Here is a 14,920-nt window from a genome sequence, read left to right as displayed (position 1 = left end):
ATATTTTGTCCTCTGGCGACACCCTCTGCTTACGTCCTCTGAAAGATTTGTCTCGTCCGGTTCTGTCCACAGCGACGGCGTTGACACGAGTGCGGCGGATAATTTCAACGACATCTATTACTCGCTGAAGTACGAGGCGGACCTTCTCTTCACCAGGTATGTCAGCCACTCAGCCAGTGTCGTTACTATGATACTAGTTCCATCCTCTCCAGGTTTTCTTCATATTTATTCATTTTCACGTTTTCCCTAAAAGGGACTCGGATCCGCCTCGATATGACATCAAATCAGACCTGTCTCTGGAGGAGCCAGGAGTTATCGGCCCCACTTTCAACCTCACCTTTCAGGTAGAACGCAAACGTTACCATTTTTAACTGGCATGCAAGGAGGGTAAAAATAATCTCAGACACACATTGTTGTGCCTCAGATCCAGAACCTGGGCTACTTCCCGGTGAGAGATCTGCAGCTGAACATCGAAATCCCCGAAATGCCAAAGAATGGCAACCGTCTCCTTCTCATATCCGACTTCTCCATCGACCAGGTGAGTCCGTGTCCCTTGATGAGTGGGAGGTATAGCACTGTGACACTGTAACCTGCCAACAGACCCTTTAATTTCTGTGTTTCTGCGTCACAGAGAGACGGCACGTACTGTTTGCCACCTCAAGAAGTGGGACCCAGCAGATTGTCTTCTGAGGACCTTTCACGCTTCTCCCGCTTGGTAGGTAGAAAATGGAAACTGACAGGATTATTAGCAAAGAAGTTTTTCTTTCTAAACGTGCAAATTAGATTAATTTTCAGAAGTTTTTTTTATTATTATTTTTTTTTTACATCCTGGACTCCACTCTTGCACAATAATCCTCATCCAAATAAAATCCCTTTGTCCCCGGCAAAGCTTTTCCCTGACGTGTCCCTCCATCCCACAGAATCAGTTCAACATCCTGGTTCTGCCCGTCCAGTGCCGAGTCAACGTGGCCTCCTACAGAGACATTTCAGTCAGGATCACGGGAGTGCTGCGGTTGGAAACCCTGCATGCAGTGAGTTTCAAAGTTCCCCCAGCCCTTGATGTTCTGCCTAGGAGCCGACGCAGTGGCGGCGATATGGCTGTAAAACCTGCTTTTGTTTGCTTTTCCCCCCCTTTTCAGCTGAAGTTTAAAATCATGGACTTGATATCCAGTGCGTCAGTGGAGCTCCCTTCCTCCAGCCCCATGTTTCTACACGAAGAGAGGCCAGTCAGACATGTGAGTCAACGGTGGCTGCAAAGCAAACAGCTTCATTATCTGACTGCCTTGCGTGTAGCCAACCCGATAAACCATATAAACTTTAGAAAGGCATCAGTAAAACATTCATGACCTTCTGGTTCGTGCTACAAAAACAAGAGCAACAACCCCCCTCAAAAAAAGGCCACATGTTGGCAAAAGTTTTTAGTTTGTTTGCCTCTCAAAACAATCATCACCGGGCTCTTCTGGAGCTGAAAACGGCACCAGAAGATCTGTGAGCGGAGCTGCGTGGTGCTCAGGGACCGAAAGGACCAGCTGCACTGCATGTCAAACTTTGGCCTCTTGCATTAATCTTTGCTGCCATCTATTGGGCAGAACGAACACGCCTGCAAGCGTCTCCGTAGCCAAACAAAGCTGAGAAGTTTGAAAAAGGAACTTAAAAAAAAGTAATAGTAATTTTGAAGATTCTGGCAATAGGTCAGATCATGTGTTTTCACAATGTCAAATCAAAACATGACGTCCATCATTGTTAAAACATGGTGGTGCAAGATGGCAGCTAACTGGGAGCAAGATCCTTATTGCTCTATGTACAGTATATTCTTAGGGTAATACAGTTCTAAGGGTAATACTAACGATTAATTTTATCGTCCTGCGAGTTTAAACTTTTTTTTTAATGTACTTATTAATGTACTTAATGTACTAAATTGACTGTGATTGATTCAATTTGCATATTTTCCTGATCCACAGATAATGTTGGAGATACGAAAGGAGGGAGATTACAGAGTCCCGACGTGGATCATCGTGGGCAGCACGCTGGGAGGCCTCCTGTTGCTGGCGCTGCTCAGCCTGGCTCTGTGGAAGGTAAAGCACCGTGTGAAACAAAGAGAGACACCGGATTGAGGGAATTACAATCGGTCTCATTGTGCATACACACACACACACGTGCGTTGCGTTGCGTTCATTGTCTTGTTGTGAAAAGGCCGCCTCCGGAGAGTGTGGAGAGACGCGGCCTCACACTGCACAGAATAGATAATCATCTGTCAACGGGTAGAAAAGGTCAGGTATTTACTTTGGTGTAAAATCGATAACGGAACGAGGGAACGATTCGCCAGTCGCTGTTTCCAGGAAGCGGAACCGAGCGTGTGCGCGGCCGCAACTTCAGCGTCGCGTTCGCCCACAAAACAAAGAACGCACGGCAACTGTGTAGGGGCGTCGAAGCCCTCATTAAAGAGCTGCAGTTGCTGAAGGGAAGTGACAACAAGTAAGCGGGTGGGCAAAATGGCAACCATAGGGGCCAGTGGGGGGCAGCGGAACATCGAAACATGGCACAAAAAACAAATAGAGAGGAAAAACAGTAAAGCCTCCCTACAGTCAACCTGGATATACAGTATGTAGACAAAAGCCCTATAACTTGATAGATAGACAGATAGATAGATAGATAGATAGATAGATAGATAGATAGATAGATAGATAGAATGATTGATTGATTGATTGATTGATTTTACTCACCACAGGCCGTGTTTCCAGTATAACCAGTCTCTGCTTATTTCCCAAACACACTTTTCAGATGATGCACACTGTGTTTTTGCGCTACACTGCCATTGCCACCGTGGCACGTGGCGCGTGCTTGCTGTTCGGTGAACCTTGTAAATGATCATCAAAAGGTTTATGCAGACTGGACGGTGGCTCCTTTAACGTACACACACATCAAACAGTGACCTGTGTGCCCAGGAAAACAGAATAGCTTTATTTATTTATATTTATACAGTGGAGTCTCACTGCAGGCCGGCCAAAGCTGATCCAAACCCAAACATGAATTCAAAATATTATTTCCTTGGATCCCATCCTGCACGTGAGGTATCAGCAGCGACCACATAAGCGCCTGTGTGTGTGTGTGTGTGTGTGTGTTTGTGTTTTACAGGTTGAATCAGAGGTTATTTTCTGCCTGGGTTGAAATTCTGTGTTTTTCTCTCCTGAGAGTGACTTCGTGTGTGTTACTTTGAGGGGGGTCATCGTTTTAGACTCCCCCTGCAGGGGAAGATCAGACCTGTCAATTATGGAAAACTAGCATTCAGTACAGCATGGACACGCACACAGTACAACAACAACAATTCCCGCAGTTTCACACAATCTTGTTTCTTCTTCTTCTCCTCCTCCTCCTGCTGCTGCAGCTCGGCTTCTTCCAGAGGCAGAACCGGCGGGACGAGGACGAGCAGACGGCCAACGGGAAGGTGGCCGAGGAGCGGTAACGCAGGCTGAGGGGCCCCCCAGCAGCACTCAACTCCTTACCCCCGACCCCCCACCCCGGGGACCCGACACTCAGGGACCAGCTCACTCTCTCCGTCTCCTTTTTTCCTCGCCTCGCCTTCGCCCCCTGCTGTCAACGCGGAGACACTTTCCCAGGCGACTTGACCGCCGAAGCCGGCCCCTGTTTTCGGTGCACTGGATTCCCCTTCCTCTCCTCACCCCTCCCTCCATCCCTCCCATGCGAGAGTGATCCCTGTCACACTCCCAGTCAGCATCCCTGCACTGTCTTCACATCAGGGCACTCTCTGCTCTCACCCTCTTCTTTTTTTTTTTTTTTTCCCATCCGCCACTGGCCAGAAAACCACAACCCAAAGATTCTTTAAGTCGTATTTACCCTCCCTCCTCCTACCCACCCACTCCGACTCGTCATAATGTATGTATTTATTTAACTCTTATGGTAAATGTAAAAAAAAAAAAAAAATGTATATGGAAAAACCTCAGGGGTGAGTCAGCACCCGAAGGAAAATCACTTTTTCATGTTTTTCTGTACCGCCTTTAAAAAAAAAAAAAAAAAAGGAGCGTGTCTGTGCAGCACCATCGTCAGCTCATTGGCATCCAGGCGAGCACTCAATGAAATGACGCCTGCAAAGAAGCAGACGTGACTTTTTACCCTGCAGACCTTTTTCTCGATGTTCCTCCGCAGATCTTGTCAACCTGCAGCTCCGTCGTTACGAGTTTCATCTTAAAGGACATGCAGGACGATCTTTGTACCTTTGATGCACTTTTACTTTGTACAAACTTAACTTGAATTGTGTAAATAGTGAGGTGCCACTTTTATTACCCTCACAGATACCATAACTTTACTTCCCACATGGTTTTGTGGCATTAGCCTGTAACTTAAGAAACAGCGTTAGGAGGCAAACCGAGCAAATTTTTCTTGGTTTGTTTTGTCCGTGTGTGTCTGTGTGTGTGTGTGTGTGTGTCTGTGTGTGTGTGTGTGTGTGTTTTTTAAACAATGTTGAACACGTTGCGAGGACAATGCGTGCATTTGAACATGCACTGCGTCAGAGCAGACGTGCACAAATCACTGCAGGGGAGGTGGTGTGTCCGCGGAATAACGCTCATGAAGAACTGTGTCTGAATTTGAAGAAAAAAAAACAAAAAAAGAAAAATCAGTTTTGATGCACTCGGCCCATCATTACCTTCCTGCTGTGTCCAAAGAATGTCAGTTTTTTTTTCCTCTCTCTCTCTCTCTCTCTCTTTCTTCGATGAGGCGTAGCAAGCTGTTAAACGCCAACAAATAAAATGCATATTAATGTATGTGATATTTACCACAGTGTAAGATGTTTATTTCCCCTGTCAATCCATCCGGTACCCCGGGAGAGGCTCAGCGTGTTCTCAAGTCGGTGTTGGAACAAGACAATTGGCAAATTAAAACAGAAATTGAGTGTTTTTGCTCCCAAGGAACTGCAGGTAGTTTTTTTTTTCCTGCTCTGTTGGGAGGTAATTTAACCAGATAGACCAGACTCAATATTTTATTTTCCAGTCGATTAAAAGGAGTGTAGCCTCGCTAGCATATGTCTCAGGTTACATTTTCAACCTACAAGATTTTTTTTGAAAGTCTTGATCCCCAGACAGAAGGAAAAGTCTTGAAGCTTTCAAACGCGGAAGCATTGTAGTGCCAGCTTCTTAAAGCTGAACAAAGTTTGGGAATTAAAAAAAGAGGCAGGAAAGTGAATCTTTGGATCAAAGAGTAGCCGTCTTATTTTTGCAAAACTTGAAATAGTTTAAATGTAATTTTATGATTTTGTTCTCTCTTATCGACTGTTAACTTTTAATTTACATTATATAAGCAAACTAATGCACCTCATAAGAAAATATACACTCATAAATGCCCATCAGTCTGTATTAAAGGTAATGTTAAAGCCATTTTCAAAGCTTTAAGGTGGCCTTGCAAAATGAATTGTCCCTCTAAAGACTTTGGACTATTTAGCCCTCTGTTTGCAGCCTCCTGCTAACACACTGTGTTTTTATCTGATGTAGCACTCGGATTAAGTATGTGGGGTTTTTCCTCATTTCTGGGGATTACTTGACACTCAGGGGGCACAGATCGTTTTAGACAACAGCCGGTGGATTTGAATCTTACATGATATGGGACCTTAAAGCCTCATGCAGTGCAGTTGTTATGACCAGGCGGAATCCATCTACTTACCCGTTAGTGCACTTTCCCTGCATGATTCATAACCAGGCAACAGCCGGCTGAGCTCCATAAGTTAAGGTCTATACATTATTCAGTGATTTATATATATATATATATATATATATATATATATATATATGAATAATAAGGCAAAAACAAACAAATAAACAAAAAACAGGCCATTCTGTTCCTGCATAATTGCAAGAGCAACGCAGTGAACCTCGTCTTTGATGGGTGCGACTGTGGCTGCGGTTGAGAGCCACAGTTTGTGTGACGGCAGAGTTTGAATCAAGCTGGTGCGGTGTGTCATCGCTGTCAGCTCTGAGGTTCTTACAGTGGGGGGGGGAGAGAAATAAATACATGGTTCAAGACGTGGGGTGGAAATGAGCAGCAGAAGTCTGAAGAGGATGTGGCGCTCGAATGACTCCAAGGGCCCAATTTGTGATGCCGTCACCATACCGGATGATGAGATGAGTGGCTCGACATAGGTTCCCATGTTCTTGCGTCATGCAGGTGTTGCACCACGCAAACAGGCCGTCAGAACACCTGCGAGCTCTGCAGCAGTCTGCGTTGCTGTTGTCGTTTAAAGGGGGGAGAGAGGGCTTTGACTGACAGCAGGAATCATTACAACCTGTTGCGGGGGGTGGGGGGGGGTGGCCTGAGTGGTTTGAGTGGAAATCAATTGGGCATTAAAGGCAGCTTGAGGCTGAATATGATCGAGTGAGTGAGGGGACTCGCTGCCTTGTTTGCCCCTCGGCTTTACAGGAGCCGAGCTGGGAGTGGTGCTGGCAAACACAGAGAGACAAGACTGAATTAATCACTGTCCCCGTTTTATTAGAGGAAGAGGAGGACAAGGGCGTCCACATTCATGTCAGCGCTGGTGTGAGGGCACAAGAAAAACAGGTAAGAAAAAAAAAATTTAGTTTTCAAACACAGTATGTACATGGCGGCACGAATGCAATTTGGACGTAAACCGACAAACAAAACAATGCATAAAGCTGTCTGTATGTCCATGCACGGTTTCCCCACCCAGGAGGTGGAGAAACACTTGTCCAGGTCCAATAATTCATTAATTACAGGCAAACAGAGACGATTGCATCATCGCTTTTAACACACTCCCACGTTTTTGCCAGGAGTCCAAAATGTTCTGTCAGTCTCATCTCCTGCACGTGTGCAAGCAATTCTGCAGAAAAGTAGGGAGGCAAAGAGATGAGTAGAAGCTGGAGCAAAATCCATCGGTCGAATCATCAATGAATCGCAGGAGAGACACACAAACAGTCCCACCAGATCTGTGCACGAGTTTTTTTGTTTTGTTTTGTTTTGAAATTCATGGTACAAATCAGCTCAGCTCAACTAACGGGTGATCGGCGCCACGCTCGCGCCTTTCAGATGCACGCGGTCCAGGATGGACAGCGTGTACTCCCCGCTGTCCATGATCTGCAGCGGCGCCACTCTCGGACTCTCCCCGTGCGTAAAGAGGCGCGTCGGGCACTCCTTGTTGGAGGTCGGCGTGGACGCTCTCCAGAACAAGCCGCCCAGCATCTTCCTGATCTCCGGCCTCATCAGGCAGTACAGCACCGGGTTCAGGCAGCTGTTGGCGTGCGCCAGGCACACGCTCACCGGGAACACGTACGTGTGCGCCATGTAGAACGAGTTGTCCCAGTTCACCGCGTTGAATTTGACCAGCACGCCCCAGAAGGTGATGGCCTGGTTGGGCATCCAGCAGCAGAAGAAGGACAAGACCACGATGGCGACGGCTTTGGTGACTTTGGACCTCCGCTTGGGGTTGCTGCCGCCCATGCTCCTGCGTCTCAGGAAGCGCAGCAGCATCAGGTAGTTGACGGACACGATGAGCATGGGCACGATGAAGGCCACCAGGATCTTCTGCATGTGGTAGAGGGCGAGCCAGTCGTGTCCCTCGGGGAACTTGAGGAGGCAGAGCTTCTCGCCGGCCACCACCGTGGCGGTGGAGAAAACCGCCGTGGGAGCGGTGGCGCCCGTCGCCGCCACCCACAGCACGGCGCACACCCACTTGGCGCACCGCGTCCGGCACGACTTCTTCCTGAGCGCCGAGGTGACGGACAGGTAGCGCGTCACGCTCATGGCGGTGAGGAAGAAGACGCTGGCGTACATGTTCATGACGGTGACCGTCAGCACGATCTTGCACATGGCGTCGCCGAACGGCCAGCTGAAGTCCAGCGCGGTGTCCACGGCCCAGAAGGGCAGCGTGAGCACGAACTGGAAGTCCGTCACGGCCAGGTTGATGATGAAGATGTTGATGGTGGACTTCTTCCGGCCCTGGCGCTGCCTCATGAGGAAAATCACCAGCAGGTTGCCCACCAAGCCCACGGCGCACACCACGGAGTAGACCACGGAGATGAGCACCCTCAGGATGAAGGTGCCGTCCGCGCTCTCCTCCAGCGACTCGTCCGCCGGGGAGCTCTGGTTTGGCGCCGCGCTCTGGTTCAACGTCTCATCCATCTCTGCTGCAGGGACCTTTCATCGGGACGAGGTCTTCAGGACGCGCGCTGATTGCACCACGAGTGGCCCGCCACAGCAGCTCCAGTGCGTGGGCTCAGCTCCTTTATACAGGTGTGTCGGACCTGCGCCGCGCCCTGATTGGTCGGGTGAGACGCTGCGCCGGAGGAGAGTCGGCGCGGAGTGGGTAGCGCGAGCATCCTCGGGCAGCGTGACTCCGAGAGCACGCGAGTTCAAAGGCGTGTCACCTGCAGGGCGCGCGCTTGAAGTGCGCGTCAAAAGTAAAATGGGGCGTTGGGAATGTTTTGTTTTATTTTTGTTTTGTTTAAATTTTTCAAAACACAAGAACACAACTGAGTGAATCAATGGATGAATGAATAAAAGGAAATGCATGGGAAGTGAAAATACATAACATAACATAACATAACATAACATAACATAACATAACATAACTTGTCAAGAATCAAGCAGATATCACCACTAATTACTTCATCCTTCATGTGTGTCTGACTGCACAAATTCACACACTGTATCTTCTGCGCACGAGGGGCACAGGTGTACCTTCTTATTACCGCCAGGGGGAGCACTAAGCTCAAACAGACACAGCTTGGCTGCTGGGCCCTGCAGAAAAAACAATGTTGTGGAGTCCTGACGACTTGGCCTCAGGGTGACTTAAATGGAGATGTTTACCCCTCATTGTCTCAGCCTCGTCAAAGCAATGCGTTTTGAATATTTTGTGAAGAAAGAGAGAAGCACTTCAGGGCCTCGGGTGTTAAACATCACGGATCACAAACCAAGATGACAGTCTTACTTACCAGGCTGCCTCAGATCTCCCTGGGAGTTTTTCATCACTATTAAAAGAAGCGGGCCTGTTTAATGTGCATGCCAGGAGTGAAGCTGTGACAGTATGAAGACCACCGCGGAAAAGTTGAAAGACACACCGTGTTTCTGCAGAAGCTCCGAAGATGGACATGCTCCAGCAGACATTGCATCTCTCCACTGTGTCCTCTTTAGCAGTAGTATATCCATCCATCCATTCGTCCCTGCTTATTCTGCTCAGGGTCAGTGGGTCTGATGTGTATCTTATCTCATCCCATATTCAAAAGTACATTGTGTAAAATCCTGCCACCTAGAGGTCAAGCGCTCATTTGCTCACCCTCTCTCTCCCAAGCTTGCCAGTGAACTACAGTGGCCTGCACACACAGACGTGGATAACTTGTCATCCTTCTTTGTTGCTTTATTTGAAGACGTAATTGTTCACCCTAAATAGGAAACGCGCTGTCAGGCGGGCAGGCGGTGCAAGATTGCAGGTAACTGGGAGCAAGACCCTCATTGCTCTATGTACAATCTCTGTATATTCTTATATATAATGGAAAAAAAAAAGAATCATTCTATGGGTAGGAAAATCAAATTACTCTTCATATACTGTGAGTATCCACAGTACATGAAGGGGCCGCATATTAAGTTTTTACTAATATTAAAATCCTAAATCGGGCCAAGTTTTACACGCTTTTTGGTCATTTGGTGCCACTGAACAAAACTAAACAGACTGATCGGCTGGATTTTCATGACTTCCATGACTTCTCCATTGTGTCTCCCAGATAGTGGCACAACATTAAAACGCATGATCGCCTGGTGGTTCGGCCCCAGTGACAGATTGTGCGGAGCAGCTTTAAAGAGCCCCCTGCCGGTCGGATTGAATCTCACCGGATCCAACTTCTTGCGGCAGCTTTTCCCCTTTAAGCCGGCCGTCCTGCAGAGAGATGGCCCATTGTCTTGAGCCCACCCATATGTGGGGGTGGCTCCGAGAAAGTTTGCGGAGGGGAGAAATCTGCAAGCTGTCACCGGCTGTCTGTGTGTCGGAGGCTGATGGAGGGCAGAGGGTGCAGCCTGCGGGAAGTAGAGGGGAACTTTTAGCAGGGGGGAGAGAAAGAAAAGACAGAAAAACTTGGAGAGACTCGCGGGAACAGAGCAGAATCGGCCCGCTGAGTTGAAGCATGCTCCGGCCCGAGGACGGGAGCAGGTTTGCCGGGACTGTCAGAGCATGAAGTGCACGTTGGCCACAAAGCGACGAGTGCGTCCAGCGCACATGGGACGCGTCTAGATAGAAACACTTCTGGAACGTCAGTCGACGCAGCGATGGCTCGCTCCCACTGCAGCCCAATTCGTGCGTTTGTCCACAGAGCCAGTGGCGTACACTTCTTCTCATTCCTCCTCTGTTTCCTCCTCGCCGCGCCGCTGACTGTCCAAGACGCAGGCAAGACGCAGACACCGCCGCAGGAACCAGGTCAGTCCCAGCACAAAGGAGCTGCAGGCAGTCGCCCGAACTTCTCTCATGCACCCTGAAGGGGGGGTGGGGGGGGGCATACCGGTCCGATCCTTGATGTGCAGAGTTGCACAGCCAGAGCAGAATCAGGCCAGGGCTCCTCAGTGAGGAGGAGGAGGAGGAGGAGGAGGAGGGGGGGGGGGGGGGGGGGGAGAGCAGAGGCCAGCTGTGACTTGTGTTTACAAAGTGTTGGTCAGACCGTAGCTATTAAATGCAGTGTTTTGCAGACCAGCCTTGTAACCGGAGAGACGTTCATCCCCACCGAGCATCTGCGCTGTCTTTGAGTCAAACATCCAGAGAGTCCCAATGTCAGAGCGACACTCTGACCTCTGAACTCACCACAGAAGCTCAGGAGTGCTGCTCTCCGAGGGGATGTTCAGGATGTGTATTCCCACGAAGCTGAAGAAGCTGATTTCCGCTCAGCTTGAGGGCCGGCCGGCTGTAAATTGTGCCTGCTCTCTCGTCCAGCATAAAAAAAAAAAAAATGGTTTAGATTTTGTTTGTGAGGAAGGGGACAAACTCTTTATCAACTCCCCTTAGCATACTAGTTTCTACAGTAGCGAGACGCTGAAAGTCCATCGCAGCTGGGATCTGTTGCGTTCGCCTGATTTAAGATAACATTCATCATGAAAGACACTTTTATTGTATGACACTAACATCTGCCACCGCAGGGCTGCTTCTGTCACACACTACCGAGTTGGTTGACCGCCGCTATTTCACTGGAGGAAATAACGAGCTGCCGCTTGCCCTTCATACAGTTGATTCAAAGTGAGTAAAAAAAAGCCTGGAAGAAAAGCCCAATAGTTGAACGGCAGCCGTGTCCTTCATCCTCCAGGTTAAATGTCACTTACCCCAGTGGGTGAACTCTGACCCGCACTCTCAACCTCTGTCCGAGTCGCAGTTCTCCCACCGTGATGAAGATTACAAGTCAGGGCCCTTCACACCTGCAGCCCGCAGAGCAACGTTACTGGGTTGCGCCCTGTCACATCCTCTGTAGATCGGCCTTAAGTACCTGAGACTGCTGCCACCTCGGGGCTGTTAGGCACTGCAGACAAGGTGTGTGTCAGCCAACAGCGGCTGTGTCAGGCGATACATGCCAAAGGTTCACAGACAAGTCAAGAGAATTGACGTGGGGACAGAGATTTTTGTGGCTGAACTTCATCACCCCAAAAGTTGTACGGCAAAAGCGAGCGGCCTCAGGCGAAACCTTGTGGGAGGCCTGATGATTCATTGGGCACATGATTTGGTGACAGACGCTCCGAAGGAACAAATCAAATGAAATGACCTCCTAATTGTGCAAGAAGAAGAACAAATTGAAAAGGCACATTGGAGGGGAGCAGAAGTAAATAAATTCATACATCTTTAAAAAAAATTCTCTTTCTTTTCTTATTCAGGGTGCTGAAGGGAATTTTAAAAAATGGCTGTGTGAATAACCCCAACCACTACTCTTGGAATCCTTATTAGAATTATTCGCTACAAAAGGAGAAAGTACACGCTATCAAAAAAGGACAATCAGACACTGGAAAATGCACTTTGTGCTGCAAAAATATGAAAACTGCTTGTGAAAACTTTTTTTAGGGTAAAAAATTCATCATCATACTGCACAAAACAGGTGATTCACACTCTACTGTCATTACATTTTTCCTCTGTGTTGGCAAAAATAGGTCCAAAGGAAGTTATTGCCGCAATAAGGCAGAGAATTTTATAATTTGACAACGCTCTAAAACGCTTGGAAGCAGATGGCTGCCAGACAGGTTGTGAGATATCGCCACCCTGACGTGCCCCCATGGTCGTTTATGTGCGGCTCGAGCCGCTATGCAGAAAGACGAGTCATTCCAAGGCCGTGCGCAGATTTCTTTGTATTCATGCTCAGTCGTGATCAGGTGGGAATCAGACTGGTTATTGTCAAGGTTTGATTGGCAGTCTCTCCGCAGTGTGAGAGCATCCAGACAGTCGGCCTTGGTGCGAACAAACACTTTGTAAATGTGCCGACGACTGGAAAGTACTAATGAGACGCTTGCCATTGCTGATACTGTGTCGTCCTTCTTGTGCCGTATCGCCACATTTTAGCAAAAACTTTATCAGGGGCTGGTGAAAAAAAAGGGCCAACGTTGACTTAAAAAAAAAATTGAGCTTTAATAAAGTTCCACATTTGGATCTGATTGAGCTGCATGAGATCGAGCTTGTTAGAGCTCTGCCAACATCTTTAGCGTAGGGTTAGGGTTCGTGAGAAAAACAATAGAAGAAAACAAAGCATCCAAATCAGCAACAGCAGCTGAGATTTATTTTTTGGCCAGGCAGAAAAAATTACCACAATGTGGTTCATGTTTATTTATGCACAACAGAATGAGTCTTGTTGGTCACTGTTGCACAATGATATGGTTCTACATAAAGGGTTTCACGCACAGACTTTTTGTTCAAATAGTGTCTATTTATTTTGTCTATTTAGTTAGGACAGGGAAAACCAGGAGGCTTCACTGTAATGTTGCACCTGAAAGTGAAGTGAAGCGCAAAGAAGGACTGTAGATGAGAAGAAGACCCACTGTCCACTGCCCTCTGTGCATCAAAAACGTTATAAAATAACAGAGTGGGCGGTTTGTTTGCAGAACCGTCGTCTTTGTTTACATCTTTACATTCGTTGCGGTATCCAATTCTCCTCCCCCTGCTTTCCCATGATTTAAAACCCATCTTCTTTTTCCCAGTTCTGCCTCCTTACGAAGTGGTTCACCCCGCAAGAGTGGATGCCAGAGGTCACTTCCTGTCCAACTTCCTGTCTCACCACGCTCGTCGCGTGCAGCGCAGGGAAGCCGCGGAGGGGTCGGCCGACTTGGGCCGAGTCTTCTACCAGCTGCGGCACGGCGACCGCGGCCTGCGCCTCAACCTCACCCTTAACCCGCACCTGCTGGCGCCGGGCTTCGTGACGGAGAGAAGGTACGGTGGCCTGCGAGGAGCCCGGATCCGGCCTCTGCCCAGGTCCTCCCAGTGCCACTTCCTGGGTGAAGTGTGGGACGAGGCCACGGTCAAGGGAAGCGCTGCCATCAGCACCTGTGATGGACTGGTAAGTTACGAGTGCACCGAACCAGACGAGCCATCTGGAATGTGTCCCAAGGTCACATGCGTTCCATTTATTACCTTGGAAGTAGGAATTTGGTGCCAGGAATGACAAAACATTCCAAATTGGCAAGGTTCCATTTGTAAGGTGAAAAAGCCAGGCGGTACTGTTAGCGTCGTTTGCCAGCACCTGCTCCACGCACCAACCGGCTTATTTACAGCATTTTACTCAATCTTGATAAAGGGACCATCCATACTGGTTTCGACGGTAGGTGTTCTGGAGGCTCCCCTCCATCTTCCAAACCAAAATTCTGTCACTTCTGAGGGGTGGGGCAGGGTTGGGGTGGGGAATCTGATGACATAGTTGGCACTGACGTTGAACTATGGTGTATTTGAACACAGCCCTCGAGGCCTAATGGAACACACTGGCTTTGCTGGCTTTAAAAGTTGCCTTAACTCAACTTGCAACGACTGAGAAGCTACGCAGACAATTATCTAGCTGGGAGAAAAGAGCCTATAGAGAACATTTGCAAAGATGATTAGCTGTCTGTCTGCAAGAATTATTCAAAGTGGAGAGACTGATACTGAGAACACTTTGTACACTTTGGATACCTGGAATCTTTTCTGTGTGCGCGTGTGCGTGTGTGTGTGTGTATGTGTGTGTGTGCGTGTGTGCAGATTACCGCTTGCGACATGAGATTCTTAAACATCAACATGTGCTGGATGCAACTGCACAGTTTAAGCTTGTTATGTAAAATACATGTGAAATACATTTCACATTTCCCGGTCTCTTGTATTTTTAAGCGGCCTATGAGATGTATCTGTTGCCAGAAGAGCCAGCTTGTCAAACAGCATGAGGATTCCTGTTGGTCGGTGGGGAGACAATTGTGGCCCTTCAGCACTGTGACAAACTGTCATACGCTGCAGTGTCAATCCAAACCGTACCCTAAATCATTTGAGAGTACAAAAAAAACATTCAGTGCCAAATCTTGTGTCTGTGTCTGTGTCTGTGTCTTTCTTTACTCATAATGCGAACCTTGAATGAGACGAGAACAAGCTGATCCGTAACTCTACAACAGGAGTCATTGTTGACAATTGTCGAGAACTCATTAGCGTGATCAGTGTCTTCACATACATCAGTATCATTAATGATAATATATAATTAAAAACTTACTGAGAAATTGTGTTACACCACGATAGTGTAGCAAACTGGTTGTCCTTCGTATGACTCAGTAGACTGAGTCAACATAAGGGAGGTTTGAAAGAAAAAAATAGAGGTTTTGTGAGAATAAAAAGACATCGTCCTTCAACAAGAGGAAGTAGAGAATGGTATCGCTATGGTACAGACACTACCTTGCATTAAATTCTTGAGCGCGCTGCTGAGGATGTACTGATAGAAGAAGG

The 14,920-nt window shown here is 48.0% G+C and overlaps 3 protein-coding genes across 5 annotated transcripts in view; 2 read left to right on the top strand and 1 right to left on the bottom strand.

Moving 5' to 3' along the window:
• The window catches only part of itga11a (integrin, alpha 11a), a 43,072-nt gene extending 38,280 nt beyond the window's left edge, over positions 1-4,792 (top strand). Inside the window, exons 23-30 of the mRNA XM_076019368.1 lie at positions 73-156; positions 254-344; positions 425-538; positions 632-715; positions 921-1,031; positions 1,140-1,235; positions 1,962-2,075; positions 3,386-4,792. Coding sequence (XP_075875483.1) covers positions 73-156; positions 254-344; positions 425-538; positions 632-715; positions 921-1,031; positions 1,140-1,235; positions 1,962-2,075; positions 3,386-3,463 — 772 coding nt within the window. The 3' untranslated portion in view covers positions 3,464-4,792. The remainder of the gene's footprint in view (positions 1-72; positions 157-253; positions 345-424; positions 539-631; positions 716-920; positions 1,032-1,139; positions 1,236-1,961; positions 2,076-3,385) is intronic.
• A 1,704-nt stretch (positions 4,793-6,496) lies between these two features.
• On the bottom strand, positions 6,497-9,158 carry LOC142887785 (relaxin-3 receptor 1-like). Its single transcript, XM_076025646.1, has one exon. The coding sequence runs from the start codon at positions 8,140-8,142 to the stop codon at positions 7,015-7,017; it is 1,128 nt and encodes a 375-aa protein (XP_075881761.1). The 5' UTR covers positions 8,143-9,158; the 3' UTR covers positions 6,497-7,014.
• Positions 9,159-9,821: 663 nt separating this feature from the next.
• The window catches only part of adamts7 (a disintegrin-like and metallopeptidase (reprolysin type) with thrombospondin type 1 motif, 7), a 65,841-nt gene continuing 60,742 nt past the window's right edge, over positions 9,822-14,920 (top strand). Inside the window, exons 1-2 of one of the 3 annotated variants that reach the window (XM_076019344.1) lie at positions 9,822-10,426; positions 13,168-13,523. In XM_076019344.1, the coding sequence (XP_075875459.1) occupies positions 10,279-10,426; positions 13,168-13,523 (504 nt within the window). In that variant the 5' untranslated portion in view covers positions 9,822-10,278. The remainder of the gene's footprint in view (positions 10,427-13,167; positions 13,524-14,920) is intronic. The other 2 variants (XM_076019325.1, XM_076019333.1) reach the window with 2 other exon arrangements.

This window comes from Nelusetta ayraudi, unplaced genomic scaffold (genome assembly GCF_046127955.1).
Source record: "Nelusetta ayraudi isolate G7.1 ecotype Tasmania unplaced genomic scaffold, CSIRO-AGI_Nayr_v1 ptg000002l, whole genome shotgun sequence".
In the NCBI taxonomy this organism is placed as follows: domain Eukaryota; kingdom Metazoa; phylum Chordata; class Actinopteri; order Tetraodontiformes; family Monacanthidae; genus Nelusetta; species Nelusetta ayraudi.
The sequence above is the reverse complement of the archived record's forward strand: the minus strand, read 5'-3'. Positions and strand labels throughout refer to the sequence as shown.